This window comes from Oncorhynchus mykiss, chromosome 19, assembly GCF_057628025.1.
Source record: "Oncorhynchus mykiss isolate SJ-2025 chromosome 19, ASM5762802v1, whole genome shotgun sequence".
In the NCBI taxonomy this organism is placed as follows: domain Eukaryota; kingdom Metazoa; phylum Chordata; class Actinopteri; order Salmoniformes; family Salmonidae; genus Oncorhynchus; species Oncorhynchus mykiss.
In genome coordinates, this window is record NC_143040.1 from 9310141 (window position 1) to 9332921 (window position 22781).

The following is a 22781-nucleotide window of genomic DNA, read 5'->3' on the forward strand; positions in this document are numbered from 1 at the left end:
CTGGGACCTGTTAGAGAGGTGATCCACTGGGAACCCTTCTCTCTGGGACCTGTTAGAGAGGTGATCCACTGGGAACCCTTCTCTCTGGGACCTGTTAGAGGTGATCCACTGGGAACCCTTCTCTCTGTTCCAGCCGACATGGGCCGTGTTAGAGAGGTGATCCACTAGGAACCCTTCTCTCTGGGACCTGTTAGAGAGGTGATCCACTGGGAACCCTTCTCTCTGTTCCAGCAGACATGGGCCGTGTTAGAGAGGTGATCCACTGGGAACCCTTCTCTCAGGGACCTGTTAGAGAGGTGATCCACTGGGACCTGTTAGAGAGGTGATCCACTGGGAACCCTTCTCTCTGTTCCAGCAGACATGGGCCGTGTTAGAGAGGTGATCCACTGGGAACCCTTCTCTCAGGGACCTGTTAGAGAGGTGATCCACTGGGAACCCTTCTCTCAGGGACCTGTTAGAGAGGTGATCCACCAGGAACCCTTCTCTCTGGGACCTGTTAGAGAGGTGATCCACTGGGAACCCTTCTCTCAGGGACCTGTTAGAGAGGTGATCCACCAGGAACCCTTCTCTCTGGGACCTGTTAGAGAGATGATCCACTGGGAACCCTTCTCTCTGGGACCTGTTAGAGAGGTGATCCACTGGGAACCCTTCTCTCTGGGACCTGTTAGAGAGGTGATCCACCAGGAACCCTTCTCTCTGGGACCTGTTAGAGGTGATCCACCAGGAACCCTTCTCTCTGGGACCTGTTAGAGGTGATCCACCAGGAACCCTTCTCTCTGGGACCTGTTAGAGAGGTGATCCACCAGGAACCCTTCTCTCAGGGACCTGTTAGAGAGGTGATCCACCAGGAACCCTTCTCTCTGTTCCAGCCGACATGCAGTGAAATACAACGTAGCTGACGACAACTAGTAACCCTTTGGTTGCAGGGATTCTGTTTCTAAACAGTCCCATTCAGGGTTTAACCAGAACTAGTTGAACGGGAGGCAACAGACTGGCTTCAATCGCTCAGCTGGTTGGTGCAGAGTGACGGCGTTCACCACCCGCCTGACTTACAAACGGCTGTAATGTGTGTAGACGGAGTACAGAAGTTTAGTAGCTCCGGTTCATTTAATCAGAGTTCTAGGTTCCATCCCCATCAGGAACACACAGCAGACGGTAGGTACTATGTCGTAGTTAATGTCCACATTTCACATGCTGGTGATAACTGTAGTTCCACAGCTTACCACCAGGGGACATTGGATGGCATTTCAACTGGTGAGGTAGGAAGTGATTTATAATGTGTAGAACACCACACAGAGGCAGAAAAGAAGGGCAGATTATTTTATTGCACATAGGCTGACAGTTTGAATATAAACTACTGTCCTGGGACTGATGCTCTGTAAATAACTGGGTCAGTTGGTAGTACGTGGCACCATGCCAGGGATATGGTTTAGTTTCCTACTGGGGCCACCCATACAATGTAGACACACACTACTGGAAGTTTGTTTTGGATAAAATACATCTAGATCCTGTTTACATTACAAATGAAATGTACCGTGGTGGTACACTCACCCCCAGCTGACCAGGGGTACGTTCAGATAGAAATATGCTATTTAGAACAAACGCTCATCTCTGACGTTTACAGTAAGGAATCACATTGGCTCTATTTAGTGGTATTTCTATATGCAATGTTCAATAATGTTTTTGTACTGAACAAGTATCAGTAGGCATTAATGACACACCTGACCAGAAAAGGACATATATACATATATATACACACACAGTAAGAGCAAAACCCCCCTCTGCAGTTGAGGAAATGCTGATGAACATTACAAAACAAGTTTAACACGTATTCAGACACCTTTACTTTCCCCACATTTTGTTACAGATTCATTTTAAAATGTAATACTTTTCATCAATCGACACCCGTAATGACAAAGCAAAAACATTTCCATAAGTATACAGCCTCAAGTGTTCTTGAGTATGACGCTACAAGCTGGTCACAGCTGTATTTGGGAAGTTCCTTTCAAGCTCTGTCAGGTTGGATGGGGAGCGTCGATGCACAGATATTTTCAGGTCTTTCCAAAGATGTCCGATCAGGTTCAAGTCCGGGCTCTGGCCGGACCACTCAAGGACAGAGACTTGTCCCGAAGCAACTCCTGCGTTGTCTTGGCTGTGTGCTTAGGATCGTTGTCGCGTTGGAAGGTGAACCTTCACCCCCCAGTCTGAGGTCCTGTGTGCTCTGGAGCAGGTTCATCAAGGATCAGTCTGTATTTTCTGTTAATCTTTGCCTCCATCCCGACTAGTCTCCCAGTCCCTGCCACTGAGAAACATCCCCACAGCATGATGCTGCCACCACCATGCTTCACCATAGGCATGGTGTCAGGTTTCCTCCAGACATGACACTTGGCATTCATGCCAAAGAGTTCAATCTTAGTTATCATGGTTAGAGTCCTTTAGGCAAACTGCAAACGGGCTGTCATGTGCCTTTTACTGAGGAGTGGCTTCCGTCTGGTCACTCTACCATAAAGGCCTGATTGTTGGAGGGCTGCAGAGATGATTGTCCTTCTGGAAGGTTCTCCCATCTCCACAGAGGAACTCTGGAGCTCTGTTAGAGTGACCATCAGGTTCTTGGTCACCTCCCTGACCAAGGCCCTTCTCCCCCGTTGGGTCGGGCGGCCAGTTCCGGGAAGAGTCTTGGTGGTTCCAAACTTCTTCCATTTCAGAATGGAGGCCACTGCGTTCTTGGGGAACTTCAATGCTGCAGAAATGTGTTGGTACCCTTTCCCAGATCTGAACCATGACACAATCCTGTCTCGGAGCTCTGGGACAATTCCATTGTCATGCACTGTCAACTGTGGGACCTTTATATAGACAGGTGTGTGCCTTTCTAAATCATGTCCAATCAATTGAATTTACCACAGGTGGACTCCAATCAAGTTGTAGAAACATCTCAAGGATGATCAATGGAAACAGGATGCACCCGAGATCAATTTCAAGGCCCATAGCAAAGTATTGCTATAAGTGATGTATTTCTAAAAACCTGAATTTACTTTGTCCATTGTGGAGTATTGTGAAGATTGTGATGAAAAACATAAATTTTAGAATAAGGCTGTAATGTAACAACATTTTGAAGAAAGTCAAGGTGTCTGAATACTTCCCAAAATGCACTGTAATACTTCAGAATATTTAGGCAAGTTAACTCCTAGTTAGCCGGCTAACCCCTTGATCCTGCTCTGTAGGATTACCCGCTTGAACTGAAGCAGCCCAGGACAATAGTAGCAGGTAGGGTGCAATCATCACAGTGTCAGAGGTACAACAACAGCACCTCTACTGTAGACAGGAACCATAGAGCCTAGTTTCAGCAGTCTGTCCAGTCCTTTCCTCTCGGTCTCTCCTTCAATCCGAGTGTTTTAAATCGATAACATGACTTCTGAAAAGTAAGCTCACACCAAGCGGGTAGTCTCCTCGCTATTTCCCTCCTCCTGTTCTCCAGTCATCATACTCCAGAGAGATGGGTTCGGACTCAGAGGGACAGTGGCGCTTCTATTCTCTCCATCCCTCGTTCTGTTCCCTCCATCCCTCGTTCTGTCAATCAAATGTCCATATGATCCTCTTCACTCCTCCTCCTGCTTTTTAAAGCTGAAGTCACACACCAGCGAGAGGTGATCGGAGGGGTAGTTGTACGACGGAAGCCTGTTGGGGCCAATCTGTTCCTCTGTAGGCATATCCAACACGGCGTCCACACTGAACGCTTCTCTAGAGTACCAGATATAATCCAATGTGTTGCAACACTCTCCCGTCGGCCGGATCTTCCACGTGGTGTAGGCTGGTTCCGAAAGCCCGTCCCGGCTTAACCGTTTATAGGCGGAGTCAAGGATCAACGGTGACGAGGCGAAACGATGGTAGACGTCCTCGGAAGGCACAGCGTTGAAGTCGCCGCAGACGAGGAGAGGGGTGTCTGGGGCGACGCCGATGGGACCCGAAGGACCCCCCGGTGATTGGGTGAGGGTGGTGAGGTTCCGGAGAAGGTCGGAACCCTGGGCACTACGGAGGCATTCCCAGCCGCTCCGGGCTTTGAGGTGCGTCACGGCAACACACAGCCGCCGGCCTGTCACCCTGCAACGCAGCGTCGTGACAACCGCCACCTGTAGGGAAGACAAATGCATTAAACAGTTAAGGGTTTACGTTCCAGTCTGTATTTTTTAACAATCTACACAAACAGTGGCTGTCCAGGAGGAGGGTTGACCTCTGACCTCTCTTGCCTGTTATAAAATAGGATCCTGTCGGAGTCCTTCATTCCTTGAGGTAATCAACGTGCTTGTAAATCAGAGTTTCCATCCTATTAGACGTTGTCAGACCAGTGATTTACTTCAAGGAAGGAAGGACAGTTCGACTGGCATAGTTTTACAAACCTGGTTGGTGGGTGTGAAAAGGGCACACAGCCGGACATTCACACTATCCACCAAGTCCAACCGGGCTTCATCGTAGAACAGAGCACATCCATCCGGACCGTTGTTGCCCTCCACATCCAAACACGGAGACCAGGGCTTGGGGCAGAAGTTGCCGCGGTAACCCAGGCTGGCCAGGATTGGCTGGAAGGTGTCGTAGTAGTGGTCGACTTCCTGTAGACACAGGATGTGAGGTCGGTAGGTGAGGATCTCTTCTAGGATGAGGTATTTACGCTCCGCCCAGTTCAGGGCTTCCAGGGGACAGTTGACGAAACTGTCCATGCCTTCACCTAGAGCTGGAGGGAGAGAGAATTCATCCGTCAGTCCATCCATCCATCTCACTGTCCTCGATGCCAATTAAAATGAGCAAAAATATACCATTTAATAGCCCTGAATGAGATGAAACGTTCATGACTATTTTTTGCTAAAGAAAGGCTACAATTTAAAAACCATATTTACCTTGAGCCAGTATGTTCCACTGCATAACTCTGATGGTCCTCTGGGTGGCATCGTTGTCCACTTCCTCCCTGTCCACCTCTCCCTCCCCGGGGCAGATGAAGGCTCTGAGGAGGCGAGGAGGCCTGTCCCGTAGAGCCTCCTCACACTCCCTCAGCAGCTCCAGGGGGTGCCCCCCCGGGGGAGAGTGACACCCCTGTGAGGGGGAGGGGTACTGGGCCAGCGGGGTGGTAGTGGTGCTGGTGCTGACTAGGGTCTGGGCCAGGGAGCTGTAGAGTCTACTGGCACCACTGCCCATTGGACAGACTGGAGAGAGACAGAGAGAGGGTGTAGGGAGATAGAAAACATTGTAGGAGTTGAGTTACAACAATAACATGATCATGTGATATTTCACAGGACACTTTAATCCAATACCAAGTCCCAAACTATTTTAACCACAACTCTCAGTGATCCCCACAACATAGAACCACACAAAGGGCCAACAAGGGTAGCCCGAGGTTGATTCCATCCCAGAAATAGGTGTCAGTCTCTAGGGAGAATAAGTCCTGCGAACCCTGGGCCTCACGTCCCCACGTGCCTGGTTCCTCACACTGTAACAGGGCCTAGTGTTGTACTGATCCATGTCTACTGAAGCTTTTCCCTACACACTGATCTTAGGTCAGTTTTCCCTCCAGCCCTTTATGGTTAAGGATTTGGGGAAGCTGATCCTAGATCTGTGCTTAAGGGTGACATTTATCCTCTCTCTCAATTCAGGGAGGATCCGACTAACCTAATCCCCTTGGTCAATCAGGAGTAAGTTCAAAGATGAGATTGGGGTTGTTGCCAGGTGAAGGGGTAAAGGTCACCTATTGACTCGCCATTTGACTTGGAACACAGAACATATTGACAACCAAAGGCCTTTTTGTTTTCGCCCCAGAAAGTTTTCTATGAAAAACACTATCTGAATAGGACATCTATGGGTGGACTATCGGAACGGTGTGTGTGTTTGCAAGGCAAATTGTGTGGTTCAGTTCATGTGTGGATACAGAAAGACTGCTTGTTAGCTGGTTCTGACTGCCACAGCTGGCTGATGTGCCTTACCTTGTCCTGGGACAACAGTAGCTCTGTGTGCTATGAGGGAGTGTGTGTGTCATCTCTGGTTTCAGACAGTCAGTGTATATGTGTGTTTCCTTCCTCCATAGTGTGTGTGTCTCATCTCTGGTTTCAGTGTATATGTGTCTTTCCTTCCTCCATAGTGTGTGTCTCATCTCTGGTTTCAGACAGTCAGTGTATATGTGTGTGTGTCTCATCTCTGGTTTCAGTGTATATGTGTCTTTCCTTCCTCCATAGTGTGTGTGTGTCTCATCTCTGCTTTCAGACAGTCAGTGTATATGTGTGTCTCCTTCCTCCATAGTGTGTGTGTCTCCTTCCTCCATAGTGTGTGTCTCATCTCTGGTTTCAGACAGTCAGTGTATATCTCACTGATCATCCCTAAAGCCAACACCTCATTTGGCCGCCTTTCGTTCCAGTACTCTGCTGCCTGTGACTGGAACGAATTGCAAAAATCGCTGAAGTTGGAGACTTTTATCTCCCTCACCAACTTCAAACATCTGCTATCTGAGCAGTTAACAGATCGCTGCAGCTGTACATAGTCTATTGGTAAATAGCCCACCCATTTTTCACCTACCTCATCCCCATACTGTTTTTATTTATTTATTTTTCTGCTCTTTTGCACACCAATATATCTACCTGTACATGACCATCTGATCATTTATCACTCCAGTGTTAATCTGCAAAATTGTAATTATTTGCCTACCTCCTCATGCCTTTTGCACACATTGTATATAGACTCCCCCTTTGTTTTCTACTGTGTTATTGACTTGTTTATTGTTTACTCCATGTGTAACTCTGTGTTGTCTGTTCACACTGCTATGCTTTATCTTGGCCAGGTCGCAGTTGCAAATGAGAACTTGTTCTCAACTAGCCTACCTGGTTAAATAAAGGTGAAATAGAATAAAAAAAAAATATGTGTGTTTCCTTCCTCCATTGTGTGTGTGTTCTTTTGGCTCCGTCTCGCTCCACTTTCAGTCGGTGTGTGTGTGTGTACTATTTATTTCCCTGCTGTCAGTTTGTGTGCCAGTTCCTCTTTACTCTCAACTAGTCACATGCACCAGTGACCCTACAGCCCAGTTTGTAGTGACTGTGTGTGTGTGTGTGTGTGTGTGTGAGCACATGGACAACAGTATGCTGTGAGATAAACATGACTGTCAGCTGACTGTGTGTTCCTCTTCTTGCCCACTCTGGACACACGAACCAGTAAGGCTCAGTTTCTAGTAGGATGACATCTCCCAGCTCTCACATGAACCAGTAAGGCTCAGTTTATAAAGGACTCCATCTCCCAGCTCTCACATGAACCAGTAAGGCTCAGTTTATAGTAGGACTCCATCTCCCAGCTCTCACATGAACCAGTAAGGCTCAGTTTATAAAGGACTACATCTCCCGGTCTAATGGCAGCTTGTAGTTGGACTACATCTCCCAGCTCTGTCTAGTCTTCATTGTTTCTAAATTCTAGTTGAATCTCTGATGGCCTTCAGTTGAACTGGATTAGCCTCATCTAGTCCCCTGACATTAGTATCTCTCTACCTCAATACTGATCTAGGGTCAGTATGGTTATTAACCTCATGAAGGTAAAAGGTTATGTCTGGCGAAGGGTGATCTGATCCTAGATCTATGGTTAATGGAAACTCCTGAGTATCTATGAATGGTGAATCAACCCATATAAAAGGGGAAAGGTGATCAGATCCTAGATCTGTGAATGGTGAATCAACCCATTTAAAAGGCGAAGGGTGATCTGATCCTAACTGGTGTTTCGGCTCCCAAGAGGAGCAGTTGTCTAAGGCATTGCATCTCAGTGCCAGAGGTGTCACTACAGACCCTGGTTTGATCCCGGGCTGTATCACAACCGGTCGTGATCATGAGTCCCATAGGGCAGAGTACAATTGGCCCAGTGTCGTCCGGCTTAAGGGAGGGTTTGGCCGGGGTAGGCTGTCATTGTAAAATAAGAATTTGTTCTTCACTGACTTGCCAAGTTAAATACAGTTAAATAAAACAATAATGTATGAGTAAATCAAAACCTAAAACGATTAGGTAGGTTACTAAGCAACAAACAGACCTTTTGTTGACATTACCACTAAAACCTCATCTCTGTGCCAAGACCAATAGCCATCCAGAAACAGTCAGTGGTCAGCAGTTTAACTATCTGCTGTTTGTTCTATTGCTGATTCCTGACGATCTCATACTGGCCCATAGGTCCTGAGGATCTCATACTGGCCCATAGGTCCTGAGGATCTCATACTGGCCCATAGGTCCTGAGGATCTCACACTGGCCCATAGGTCCTGAGGATCTCACACTGGCCCATAGGTCCTGAGGATCTCATACTGGCCCATAGGTCCTGAGGATCTCATACTGGCCCATATGTCCTGAGGATTTCATACTGGCCCATAGGTCCTGAGGATCTCATACTGGCCCATATGTCCTGAGGATTTCATACTGGCCCATAGGTCCTGAGGATCTCATACTGGCCCATAGGTCCTGAGGATCTCATACTGGCCCATATGTCCTGAGGATCTCATACTGGCCCATATGTCCTGAGGATCTCACACTGGCCCATAGGTCCTGAGGATCTCACACTGGCCCATAGGTCCTGAGGATCTCACACTGGCCCATAGGTCCTGAGGATCTCACACTGGCCCATAGGTCCTGACGATCACACACTGGCCCATAGGTCCTGACGATCACACACTGGCCCATAGGTCCTGAGGATCTCACACTGGCCCATAGGTCCTGAGGATCTCACACTGGCCCATAGGTCCTGAGGATCTCACACTGGCCCATAGGTCCTGAGGATCTCACACTGGCCCATAGGTCCTGAGGATCTCACACTGGCCCATATGTCCTGAGGATCTCATACTGGCCCATATGTCCTGAGGACACACCACTGTTGCTCTGAGACCAGGACATGGCTGTTTACCAGGGTGTGATGAGCAGGTGCATGGTTTGAACCAGAGCTATGGTAACCAGGTCAGACACAGTGATGGGATAAAGGTTTTGCTCGTAAACAAATACTGCACGTCGGTCTACATGTTCAGTGTGTCGGTCGCTGACAAATGAACCACATGCATCATATGGATATTTTCCAACAGGATCCCTAGTCTCTGACCCCTAGTCTCTGACCCCCAGTCTCTGACCCCCAGTCTCTGACCCCTAGTCTAAACAGATCTGAATCACTACTGCACCTCGTTCTGAACGAAGTCCCTCCATCTAAATGAATGGCAGCTCTGAAGACTCATCACAGAAAGACAACAGAGTTTACATACAGAGAGATGTCGCTAGCGTCCCAGTCCCTTTGCGTCACCTTGACAGTGACCAAGACAACTGTGTGCTTCTCAACCAACATAAACACCTCTGTGTTGACCCACTAGGGGCCCTCGCAAAGTCTGACCTTATTGGGTGAAATAGAACACCCCTCCCCCCAAACAACTCCGCTCTCAACCAAACCAGGATCACACTACAATTTAAGAAAACATCACACACACACACATCTACCAAAACATGAGGATATCCACAACAATATGAAGGAGAATTCATCTGTTACATGACAACATCCAGGAGCTCAATCAGTTTAATAAACACCAGTGGTACTTGTAGTGTACTGGTGTTTCCCTTTTAATTCACTGTCAGATAATCCCCATCTGCAACAAGTCACCTCAGACGTAAGAGAGCCTTTCCCATTACAACGACCAATATAAAACCTGCTAACACAAGACTTTAATAAACACCAGTGGTACTTGTAGTGTACTGGTGTTTCCCTTTTAATTCACTGTCAGATAATCCCCATCTGCAACAAGTCACCTCAGACGTAAGAGAGCCTTTCCCATTACAACGACCAATATAAAACCTGCTAACACAAGACTTTAATAAACACCAGTGGTACTTGTAGTGTACTGGTGTTTCCCTTTTAATTCACTGTCAGATAATCCCCATCTGCAACAAGTCACCTCAGACGTAAGAGAGCCTTTCCCATTACAACGACCAATATAAAACCTGCTAACACAAGACTTTAATAAACACCAGTGGTACTTGTAGTGTACTGGTGTTTCCCTTTTAATTCACTGTCAGATAATCCCCATCTGCAACAAGTCACCTCAGACGTAAGAGAGCCTTTCCCATTACAACGACCAATATAAAACCTGCTAACACAAGACTTTAATAAACACCAGTGGTACTTGTAGTGTACTGGTGTTTCCCTTTTAATTCACTGTCAGATAATCCCCATCTGCAACAAGTCACCTCAGACGTAAGAGAGCCTTTCCCATTACAACGACCAATATAAAACCTGCTAACACAAGACTTTAATAAACACCAGTGGTACTTGTAGTGTACTGGTGTTTCCCTTTTAATTCACTGTCAGATAATCCCCATCTGCAACAAGTCACCTCAGACGTAAGAGAGCCTTTCCCATTACAACGACCAATATAAAACCTGCTAACACAAGACTTTAATAAACACCAGTGGTACTTGTAGTGTACTGGTGTTTCCCTTTTAATTCACTGTCAGATAATCCCCATCAGCAACAAGTCACCTCAGACGTAAGAGAGCCTTTCCCATTACAACGACCAATATAAAACCTGCTAACACAAGACTTTAATAAACACCAGTGGTACTTGTAGTGTACTGGTGTTTCCCTTTTAATTCACTGTCAGATAATCCCCATCAGCAACAAGTCACCTCAGACGTAAGAGAGCCTTTCCCATTACAACGACCAATATAAAACCTGCTAACACAAGACTTTAATAAACACCAGTGGTACTTGTAGTGTACTGGTGTTTCCCTTTTAATTCACTGTCAGATAATCCCCATCTGCAACAAGTCACCTCCGACGTAAGAGAGCCTTTCCCATTACAACGACCAATATAAAACCTGCTAACACAAGACTTTAATAAACACCAGTGGTACTTGCAGTGTACTGGTGTTTCCCTTTTAATTCACTGTCAGATAATCCCCATCTGCAACAAGTCACCTCAGACGTAAGAGAGCCTTTCCCATTACAACGACCAATATAAACCTGCTAACACAAGACTTTAATAAACACCAGTGGTACTTGTAGTGTACTGGTGTTTCCCTTTTAATTCACTGTCAGATAATCCCCATCTGCAACAAGTCACCTCAGACGTAAGAGAGCCTTTCCCATTACAACGACCAATATAAAACCTGCTAACACAAGACTTTAATAAACACCAGTGGTACTTGTAGTGTACTGGTGTTTCCCTTTTAATTCACTGTCAGATAATCCCCATCTGCAACAAGTCACCTCAGACGTAAGAGAGCCTTTCCCATTACAACGACCAATATAAAACCTGCTAACACAAGACTTTAATAAACACCAGTGGTACTTGTAGTGTACTGGTGTTTCCCTTTTAATTCACTGTCAGATAATCCCCATCTGCAACAAGTCACCTCAGACGTAAGAGAGCCTTTCCCATTACAACGACCAATATAAAACCTGCTAACACAAGACTTTAATAAACACCAGTGGTACTTGTAGTGTACTGGTGTTTCCCTTTTAATTCACTGTCAGATAATCCCCATCTGCAACAAGTCACCTCAGACGTAAGAGAGCCTTTCCCATTACAACGACCAATATAAAACCTGCTAACACAAGACTTTAATAAACATACCACAGTCATGCTCAGCCATAGTTTCCATCAGTCTCTTCCTTCCGTGTGTATCTGACTGACAGTCTTGAGAAAGAACCGTCAGTAAAATGTTGCTCAACGTTTGATAAACACTTGGTGTCTCGTCTCTCGTCGAGTGTCTGAGAGACGTACTCAGTGTGTTTCTGAGTGAGCTCAATGTTCACTACACCTTATAACCCAGAGGGAGGGAGGGAGGGCGGGAGAACAGAAAGAGGGAAGGGAGGGAGGGAGGGAAGGGGAGAGAGAGAGAGAGATTAGGAGGGAGTGAGGGCAGCAGTCCATATGAGGCGTCACCACAGATCATGTGCTTGGGGACAGGATATAAAGCTACACAATCTCAACCGCTGATTCACACACAGGGTGCGTTCTTGTATAAACAGACGTAGACGTAGGGAGGGTTATTTCACCACACAGGGTTTGTGGTTTGGTTCATGATAATAGAGTTAGTGGAATCAATGCCAGTCCTTAGCCAACAGCCACTTCAGCGTCACACACAGTTCCTCAATACGTCCAGAGACAGAACGGTGACATGAGACGTCCACAGACCCGTTGTATCTGCTCATGTTCCTGACCACAGATGACGTAGGAAAAACACATTTATTCAAGCATTTCAGAAATTAAATTTTTCCACTTCATATTGTGTAACTGTCCTCTCCTCTCCTATCGTGTCTAACTGTCCTCTCCTCTCCTATTGTGTCTAACTGTCCTCTCCTCTCCTATCGTGTCTAACTGTCCTCTCCTCTCCTATCGTGTCTAACTGTCCTCTCCTCTCCTATCGTGTCTAACTGTCCTCTCCTATTGTGTCTAACTGTCCTCTCCTCTCCTATCGTGTCTAACTGTCCTCTCCTATTGTGTCTAACTGTCCTCTCCTCTCCTATCGTGTCTAACTGTCCTCTCCTATCATGTCTAACTGTCCTCTCCTATCATGTCTAACTGTCCTCTCCTATCATGTTGAACTGTCCTCTCCTCTCCTATCATGTCTAACTGTCCTCTCCTCTCCTATCGTGTCTAACTGTCCTCTCCTCTCCTATCGTGTCTAACTGTCCTCTCCTATTGTGTCTAACTGTCCTCTCCTCTCCTATCGTGTCTAACTGTCCTCTCCTATCATGTCTAACTGTCCTCTCCTATCATGTCTAACTGTCCTCTCCTATCATGTCTAACTGTCCTCTCCTATCATGTCTAACTGTCCTCTCCTCTCCTATCATGTCTAACTGTCCTATCCTATCATGTCGAACTGTCCTCTCCTCTCCTATCATGTCGAACTGTCCTCTCCTCTCTTATCATGTCTAACTGTCCTATCCTCTCGGTCTCCCTATCTTGAGGGAGGATGGGGAGTAAGTCTCACGGATTCCCCTAATCTTTGTCGGCTGGGTAGCAGGCCCGTACGGGAGTTGTAGCGATGAGACAACATAGTAGCTACTAAACAATTGGATACCACGAAAATGGGGAGAAAAATATATATATTTTTAAATGAAATGAAACAGATGGAGGCCCAGCTAAAATAGTCAATAAAGTTTATTCACGAGATGTCATATCTTATTGGAGAGAAGGGCAGAGACAGAGACAGACAGACAAGGGCATATCAGAGCAGTAGACAGACAGGCAGACAGAGAGAGAAGGGCATATCAGAGCAGTAGACAGACAGAGAAGGGCAGATCAGAGCAGACAGACTGTGTGAGAAGGGTAGATCAGAGCAGACAGACTGTGTGAGAAGGGTAGATCAGAGCAGACAGACTGTGTGAGTAGGGTAGATCAGAGCAGACAGACTGTGTGAGAAGGGTAGATCAGAGCAGACAGACTGTGTGAGAAGGGTACATCAGAGCAGACAGACTGTGTGAGAAGGGTACATCAGAGAAGCAGAGGGGATGGAACACACAGTACACTGCCAGGGTGGAAATGTCAATGTGTCACGCACGGATAAAGTGACACTGTCTGAGTGAACATCTCTCTGAGACGGTGTGTGTGTGTACTGTGTGTACTGTGTGTGTGTGTACTGTGTGTGTGTGTGTGTGTGTGTGGGTGAGAGAGAGTACATACCAGTGTGTCCTTCAATTAAATGCCAGATAACTTTCCACTGGCTTACCTGCTCATGTCATTTCTATACCACTTGGCCCTAATATTAGAAATGAATAGACCAATTAACTCATATATATATATATATATACACATACATACATACACACACACACACACACACACACACACACAACCAGTTGAAGTCGGAAGTTTACATACACCTTAGCCAAATACATTTAAACTCAGTTTCACAATTCCTGACATTTAATCCTAGTAAAAATTCCCTGTCGTAGGTCTGTTAGAATCACCACTTTATTTTAAGAATGTGAAATGTCAGAATAATACTGGAGAGAATGATTTATTTCAGCTTGTATTTCTTTCATCACATTCCCAGTGGGTCAGAAGTTTACATACACTCAATTAGTATTTGGAAGCATTGCCTTTAAATTGTTTAACTTGGGTCAAACGTTTTGGGTATCCTTCCACAAGCTTCCCACAATAAGTTGGGTGAGTTTTGGCCCATTCCTCCTGACAGAGCTGGTGTAACTGAGTCAGGTTTGTAGGCCTCCTTTCTCGCACATGCTTTTTCCATTCTGCCCACATATTTTTGATAGGATTAAGGTCAGGGCTTTGTGATGGCCACTCCAATACCTTGACTTTGTTGTCCTTAAGACATTTTGACACAACTTTGGAAGTATGCTTGGGGTCATTGTCCATTTGGAAGACCCATTTGTGACCAAGCTTTAACTTCCTGACTGATGTCTTGAGATGTTGCTTCAATATATCCACTTAATTTTCCTACCTCATGATGCCAACTATTTTGTGAGGTGCACCAGTCCCTCCTGCAGCAGCACCCCCACAACATGATGCTGCCACCCCCACAACATGATGCTGCCACCCCCACAACATGATGCTGCCACCCCCACAACATGATGCTGCCACCCCGTGCTTCAATGTTGGGATGGTTTTCTTCAGCTTGCAAGAATCCCCCTTTTTCCTCTAGATATAACTAGACCCATCTAACTAGACTACACCCATCTATACAACTAGGCCCTAGATATAACTAGACTACACACATCTATACCACTAGACTACACCACTAGACCTATCTATACCACTAGGACCTAGATATAACCAGACCCATCTAACTAGACTACACCCATCTATACCACTAAATTACACCCATCTATACCACTAGACTACACCCATCTATACCACTAGACTACACCCATCTATACAACTAGACCCATCTAACTAGACTACACCCATCTATACCACTAGACTAGACCCATCTATACAACTAGGACCTAGATATAACTAGACTACACCCATCTATACAACTAGGACCTAGATATAGCTAGACTACACCCATCTATACCACTAGGCCCTAGATATAGCTAGACTACACCCATCTATACCACTTGGCCCTAGATATAGCTAGACTACACCCATCTATACAACTAGACTACACCACTAGACCCATCTAACTAGACTACACCCATCTATACAACTAGGACCTAGATATAACTAGACTACACCCATCTATACAACTAGGACCTAGATATAACTAGACTACACCCATCTATACCACTAGACTACACCACTAGACCCATCAATACCACTAGGCCCTAGATATAACTAGATTACACCCATCTATACCACTAGACTACACCCATCTATACCACTAGACTACACCACTAGATCTATCTAACTAGACTACACCCATCTATACAACTAGGACCTAGATATAACTAGACTACACCCATCTATACCACTAGGCCCTAGATATAACTAGACTACACCCATCTATACCACTAGGACCTAGATATAACTAGACTAGACCCATCTATACCACTAGACTAGACCCATCTATACCACTAGGCCCTAGATATAGCTAGACTAGACCAATCTATACCACTAGGCCCTAGATATAACTAGACTACACCACTAGACCCATCTATACCACTAGGCCCTAGATATAACTAGACTACACCACTAGACCCATCTATACCACTAGACTAGACCCATCTATACCACTAGACTAGACCCTTAGGACCAAACATTGGCTGGCTATATAAATGATGGTTAACACTGATACTGCTTGACTGCCCACACAGAACTCAAATGTTTTTTGTAATGACACGTGATGTGAGAGATACTCAACAGTTCCCAAAGCCACTCTACCATCATACAACCTAGAGGTCGTACCAGGTCCGTCCATCTCACACCAGGTCTCATACCTACAGAGAACGGGATGTCATTTGAAGAAGGATGTCTTAGCTGTTCCATCCATTGTCTACAAAACATTCCGGCTACGCTGTAGAATTCCAGAATAGAACACCGCTGGGAATGTCTTCTGAAATCAAACACACACCACCATTCTACAATACAGGTTTCCAAAAACATAACCTCTACAGATGTATTTAAACACAGCTAATCCTCTACTATATTACACAACAGCTGCCTCAGATACACAGACATGGTGTGCCATCGACTAGTTCTGGTTAAACAGGCAGGCTTGAACATGCCTGGTACTAACTGGGAGGGAACCATATGTTCTGATTACTCAACTGTTACATAGCCCTCGGTAAAAGGACCAGAGCCAACAGGAGGCTGGGTGTCAACCCAGTAACCCAGCTAGCAGGTCTCTACTGGAGCGCGGTGAGGGATGGGCCCAGTAACCCAGCTAGCAGGTCTCTACTGGAGCACGGTGGGGGACGGGCCCAGTAACCCAGCTAGCAGGTCTCTACTGGAGCACGGTGAGGGACGGGCCCAGTAACCCAGCTAGCAGGTCTCTACTGGAGCACGGTGAGGGATGGGCCCAGTAACCCAGCTAGCAGGTCTCTACTGGAGCACGGTGAGGGACGGGCCCAGTAACCCAGCTAGCAAGTCTCTACTGGAGCACGGTGAGGGATTGGCCCAGTAACCCAGCTAGCAGGTCTCTACTGGACCGCGGTGAGGGATGGGCCCAGTAACCCAGCTAGCAGGTCTCTACTGGAGCACGGTGAGGGACGGGCCCAGTAACCCAGCTAGCAGGTCTCTACTGGAGCACGGTGAGGGACGGGCCCAGTAACCCAGCTAGCAGGTCTCTACTGGAGCACGGTGAGGGACGGGCCCAGTAACCCAGCTAGCAGGTCTCTACTGGAGCACGGTCAGGGACGGGCCCAGTAACCCAGCTAGCAGGTCTCTACTGGAGCACGGTCAGGGACGGGCCCAGTAACCCAGCTAGCAGGTCTCTACTGGAGCACGGTGAGGGACGGGCCCAGTAACCCAGCTAGCTGGTCTCTACTGGAGCACGGTGAGGGACGGGCCCAGTAACCCAGCTAGCAGGTCTCTACTGGAGCACGGTGAGGGACGGGCCCAGTAACCCAGCTAGCAGGTCTCTACTGGAGCACGGTGAGGGATGGGCCCAGTAACCCAGCTAGCAGGTCTCTACTGGAGTGCGGTGGGAGACGGGCCCAGTAACCCAGTTAGCAGGTCTCTACTGGAGCACGGTGAGGGATGGGCCCAGTAACCCAGCTAGCAGGTCTCTACTGGAGCGCGGTGGGGGACGGGCCCAGTAACCCAGCTAGCAGTCTCTACTGGAGCACGGTGAGGGACGGGCCCAGTAACCCAGCTAGCAGGTCTCTACTGGAGCACGGTGAGGGACGGGCCCAGTAACCCAGCTAGCAGGTCTCTACTGGAGCACGGTGAGGGACGGGCCCAGTAACCCAGCTAGCAGGTCTCTACTGGAGCACGGTGAGGGACGGGAACAGTAACCCAGCTAGCAGGTCTCTACTGGAGCACGGTGAGGGACGGGCCCAGTAACCCAGCTAGCTGGTCTCTACTGGAGCACGGTGAGGGACGGGCCCAGTAACCCAGCTAGCAGGTCTCTACTGGAGCACGGTGAGGGACGGGCCCAGTAACCCAGCTAGCAGGTCTCTACTGGAGCACGGTGAGGGACGGGCCCAGTAACCCAGCTAGCAGGTCTCTACTGGAGCACGGTGGGGGACGGGCCCAGTAACCCAGCTAGCAGGTCTCTACTGGAGCACGGTGAGGGACGGGCCCAGTAACCCAGCTAGCAGGTCTCTACTGGAGCACGGTGAGGGACGGGAACAGTAACCCAGCTAGCAGGTCTCTACTGGAGCGCGGTGAGGGACGGGCCCAGTAACCCAGCTAGCAGGTCTCTACTGGAGCACAGTGAGGGATGGGCCCAGTAACCCAGCTAGCAGGTCTCTACTGGAGCACGGTGAGGGATGGGCCCAGTAACCCAGCTAGCAGGTCTCTACTGGAGCACGGTGAGGGACGGGCCCAGTAACCCAGCTAGCAGGTCTCTACTGGAGCACGGTGAGGGACGGGCCCAGTAACCCAGCTAGCAGGTCTCTACTGGAGCACGGTGAGGGATGGGCCCAGTAACCCAGCTAGCAGGTCTCTACTGGAGTGCGGTGAGGGACGGGCCCAGTAACCCAGCTAGCAGGTCTCTACTGGAGCACGGTGAGGGACGGGCCCAGGTACGCAGCTAGCAGGTCTCTACTGGAGCACGGTGAGGGACGGGCCCAGTAACCCAGCTAGCAGGTCTCTACTGGAGCACGGTGAGGGATGGGCCCAGTAACCCAGCTAGCAGGTCTCTACTGGAGCACGGTGAGGGATGGGCCCAGTAACCCAGCTAGCAGGTCTCTACTGGAGCACGGTAAGGGATGGGCCCAGTAACCCAGCTAGCAGGTCTCTACTGGAGCGCGGTGAGGGACGGGCCCAGTAACCCAGCTAGCAGGTCTCTACTGGAGTGCGGTGGGGGACGGGCCCAGTAACCCAGCTAGCAGGTCTCTACTGGAGCGCGGTGGCGGACGGGCCCAGTAACCCAGCTAGCAGTCTCTACTGGAGCACGGTGAGGGACGGGCCCAGTAACCCAGCTAGCAGGTCTCTACTGGAGCACGGTGAGGGACGGGCCCAGTAACCCAGCTAGCAGGTCTCTACTGGAGCGCGGTGGGGGACGGGCCCAGTAACCCAGTTAGCAGGTCTCTACTGGAGCACGGTGAGGGATGGGCCCAGTAACCCAGCTAGCAGGTCTCTACTGGAGCGCGGTGGGGGACGGGCCCAGTAACCCAGCTAGCAGTCTCTACTGGAGCACGGTGAGGGACGGGCCCAGTAACCCAGCTAGCAGGTCTCTACTGGAGTGCGGTCAGGGACGGGCCCAGTAACCCAGCTAGCAGGTCTCTACTGGAGCGCGGTGAGGGACGGGCCCAGTAACGCAGCTAGCAGGTCTCTACTGGAGCACGGTGAGGGATGGGCCCAGTAACCCAGCTAGCAGGTCTCTACTCGAGCACGGTAAGGGATGGGCCCAGTAACCCAGCTAGCAGGTCTCTACTGGAGCGCGGTGAGGGACGGGCCCAGTAACCCAGCTAGCAGGTCTCTACTGGAGTGCGGTGGGGGACGGGCCCAGTAACCCAGCTAGCAGGTCTCTACTGGAGCGCGGTGAGGGACGGGTCCAGTAACCCAGCTAGCAGGTCTCTACTGGAGCACAGTGAGGGACGGGCCCAGTAACGCAGCTAGCAGGTCTCTACTGGAGCACGGTGAGGGACGGGCCCAGTAACGCAGCTAGCAGGTCTCTACTGGAGCACGGTGAGGGACGGGCCCAGTAACCCAGCTAGCAGGTCTCTACTGGGATGGGTATAGTTGTGACATTCAAATGGTTTTAATGGTCTCCAAAACCTTCAATTGTAACCTCTGGTCTCGTTGTTCTACAAAAGGGCCAGATCAGCCTCCTACAGCGTTTCCACTGGGTGATCTAGACATCTACCAGATCAGCCTCCTACAGCGTTTCCACTGGGTGATCTAGACATCTACCCGATCAGCCTCCTACAGCATTTCCACTGGGTGATCTAGACATCTACCAGATCAGCCTCCTACAGCGTTTCCACTGGGTGATCTAGACATCTACCCGATCAGCCTCCTACAGCGTTTCCACTGGGTGATCTAGACATCTACCCGATCAGCCTCCTACAGCGTTTCCACTGGGTGATCTAGACATCTACCCGATCAGCCTCCTACAGCGTTTCCACTGGGTGATCTAGACATCTACCCGATCAGCCTCCTACAGCGTTTCCACTGGGTGATCTAGACATCTACCCGATCAGCCTCCTACAGCGTTTCCACTGGGTGATCTAGACATCTACCCGATCAGCCTCCTACAGCGTTTCCACTGGGTGATCTAGACATCTACCCGATCAGCCTCCTACAGCGTTTCCACAGGGTGATCTAGACATCTACCCGATCAGCCTCCTACAGCGTTTCCACAGGGTGATCTAGACATCTACCCGATCAGCCTCCTACAGCGTTTCCACAGGGTGATCTAGACATCTACCAGATCAGCCTCCTACAGCGTTTCCACAGGGTGATCTAGACATCTACCCGATCAGCCTCCTACAGCGTTTCCACTGGGTGATCTAGACATCTACCCGATCAGCCTCCTACAGCGTTTCCACAGGGTGATCTAGACATCTACCCGATCAGCCTCCTACAGCATTTCCACTGGGTGATCTAGACATCTACCCGATCAGCCTCCTACAGCGTTTCCACAGGGTGATCTAGACATCTACCCGATCAGCCTCCTACAGCGTTTCCACTGGGTGATCTAGACATCTACCCGATCAGCCTCCTACAGCGTTTCCACAGGGTGATCTAGACATCTACCCGATCAGCCCCCTACAGCGTTTCCACTGGGTGATCTCGACATTACTAGATCAGCCTCCTACAGCGTTTCCACTGGGTGATCTAGACATCTACTAGATCATGGAAGGGATTTGCTCGTGGCTAAAATGATTAAGTAAGTAAGTTAGGTCGGCCACACCATAAAGGGGCAGAGCCTACAACAGTGTTGCCACTAATGGGTTCCATCTATCCATCTCTAGAAAACTAAATTAAACGTGGCGGTTTCCCGGACACGGATAAAGCCTAGTCCTGGACTAAAAAGCACTTTCAATTGGGATTCTCTAAAGAGCTTGCTTTTTAATCCAATGCCTAACCACTATCCAGGAAACCACCCCCAATGGTTTTGTCAGAGTTCTGCCATGAACAGACACAGGTCTGAAAGAGTCTGGTACCAACACGCAGGCCTACACGTCTTAGGAAAGTGTAGGAGCACGGTGAGGGAAGGTGTAGGGCAACAGGTTTGTTGAAGGCCCCAGTGCAGTTTGCTAAAGGCCCCAGTGCAGTTTGCTAAAGGCCCAGTGCAGTTTGAAGCTAGGGGGCACTATTTTTATGTTTGGAAAAATAACGTTCCCAAAGTAAACAGCCTATTTCTTAGGGCCAGATGCTAGAATATGCATATAATTGACAGATTATGATAGAAAACACTCTAAAGTTTCCAAAACTGTCAAAATTGTGTCGGAATTAAACAGAACTGATATTGCAGGCTAAAACCTGAGGAAAATCCAATCAGGAAGTGCCTGTTTTTGAAACCTCTCTTGTTATGCATCCCTATTGCCCATTTAAAAGGGATATCAACCAGATTCCTTTTTCTATGGCTTCCCTAAGTTGTCAGCCTTTAGACATAGTTTCAGGCTTTTATTTTGAAGAATTGGCGTGAACGACCACATTGCGTAAGTGGATGGGGGCTCTCAGAGTGAGTTGTGCGCAAAAGAGAAATGCGGCCATTGTTCCTCCCGGTCCTAGTGAAAAGCCAACTGTCCCGGTTGATATATTATCGAATAAATATTTGAAAAACACCCTGAGGATTGATTATAAAAAATGTTTGACATGTTTCTGTGGACATTATGGATATAATTTGGAATTTTTGTCTGAGTTGTCGTGACCGCTCTTTCCGGTGGATTCCTGGGCATAACGCACCAAACTAACGGAGGTATTTGGATATAAAAAAATATCTTTATGGAACAAAAGGAACATTTGTTGTCTAACTGGGAGTCTCGTGAGTGAAAACATCCGAAGATCAAAGGTAAACGATTCATTTGATTTCTGCTTTTCTGATTCGTGACCGAGCTACCTGATGCTAAGTGTACTTAATGTTTTGTCTAGTGATCGATAAACTTAAACAAACGCTTGGATTGATTTCATGAATATTTTCCAGTAATATTATTTGACTGTGGCGCTACGCTATTCAGCGTTGCTGATGACAATTATCCCGGATCCGGGATGGATGGTTCAGAGAGGTTAATCCAATTGAGAATCTGTGGTATGACTTAAAGATTGTTGTACACGAGCGGAACCCATCCAACTTGAAGGAGCTGGAGCAGTTTTGCCTTGAAGAATGGACAGAAATCCCAGTGGCTCGATGTGCCAAGCTTATAGTTTTAGATTAACTAACTTCTTAGTAATGACTCGGGACGTCGGGTTTGATACGAAAGCTTATTTTAGTAAGAATACTTGTTTACGTTACATTTAACAACAATTGTTTTGGTACAGAGCAATGCAGGTAAGATGCTGTTGGAAAGTCAGCCACAATCACCCGCACCTGCACATAATTGGCGCGTTATCACTCATTCCTCTCGCAAGGCATTCTGGGACTTGCAGTCAAAAAGCGTAATTCAACACAACCCAATACAATTACATATGCAAATAAATCTAAAGAAATATCTTTAGATACAGCTCAAAGAATAAACTTAAACATTAACTCTGTAACACATTAAAGTTACAACATCCTCCCCCCCCGATGAACAATTGTGTTCATCTAGATCTCTAGGCAGTATATCAACTGAATAGGTCTCCTCAACAAAGTCCCTGAAGCAGTACGAACTGAACATGATCTAACTAAGCCATCTCGGCCTGGAAACAGTTCCTCAATCTTTCCTAGTTTCCAGGTTTGTCTGGGTAGGTTATCTTCTCCAATGAGTACAACGTCACCCGCTTTCAGTGGGGTGGGCTGTGGTGTGTCACAGCGGTGTGCTGACTTTAGATCCAGCAAGTAGTCCCTTCGCCAACTGTTCCAGAAACTGGTCACAAGTCTCTGCCTGTACTTCCATCTGCGTGTCATTTCCCCCTTGTTTAACGTTGGATGCTGAGTGTCAGCTGGAAATGGCTTTGGAGGCAAAGAGGTTAGTCTTTTACCCACCAGGAAGTGTGCTGGGGTCAGGGGTTGTGGTTCATCCACCTCATTGTGCACGAAGGTCAGAGGCCTAGAATTTAGGATAGCTTCAACCTCTGTCAGGACTG

The 22781-nt window shown here is 48.1% G+C and overlaps 1 protein-coding gene across 6 annotated transcripts in view; it reads right to left on the reverse strand.

Annotated features, from left to right (window-relative positions):
* Positions 1-1306: 1306 nt before the first annotated feature.
* The window catches only part of LOC110497191 (nocturnin), a 29823-nt gene continuing 8348 nt past the window's right edge, over positions 1307-22781 (reverse strand). For 2 of the 6 annotated variants that reach the window (XR_016488762.1, XR_016488764.1), the window contains exons 2-5: positions 4890-5192; positions 4395-4726; positions 1586-4127; positions 1307-1538 (exon numbers count right to left, since the gene is read on the reverse strand). Coding sequence is in view for 3 of the 6 variants with exons in the window: in XM_090210040.1 (XP_090066166.1) it covers positions 3597-4127; positions 4395-4726; positions 4890-5192; positions 11604-11631 (1194 nt within the window). In the remaining 3 variants the exon portion in view is untranslated. Of the gene's footprint in view, positions 4128-4394; positions 4727-4889; positions 5193-11603; positions 11801-22781 lie in introns of those variants that run through there. The other 4 variants (XM_090210039.1, XM_021573179.3, XR_016488763.1 and 1 more) reach the window with 3 other exon arrangements.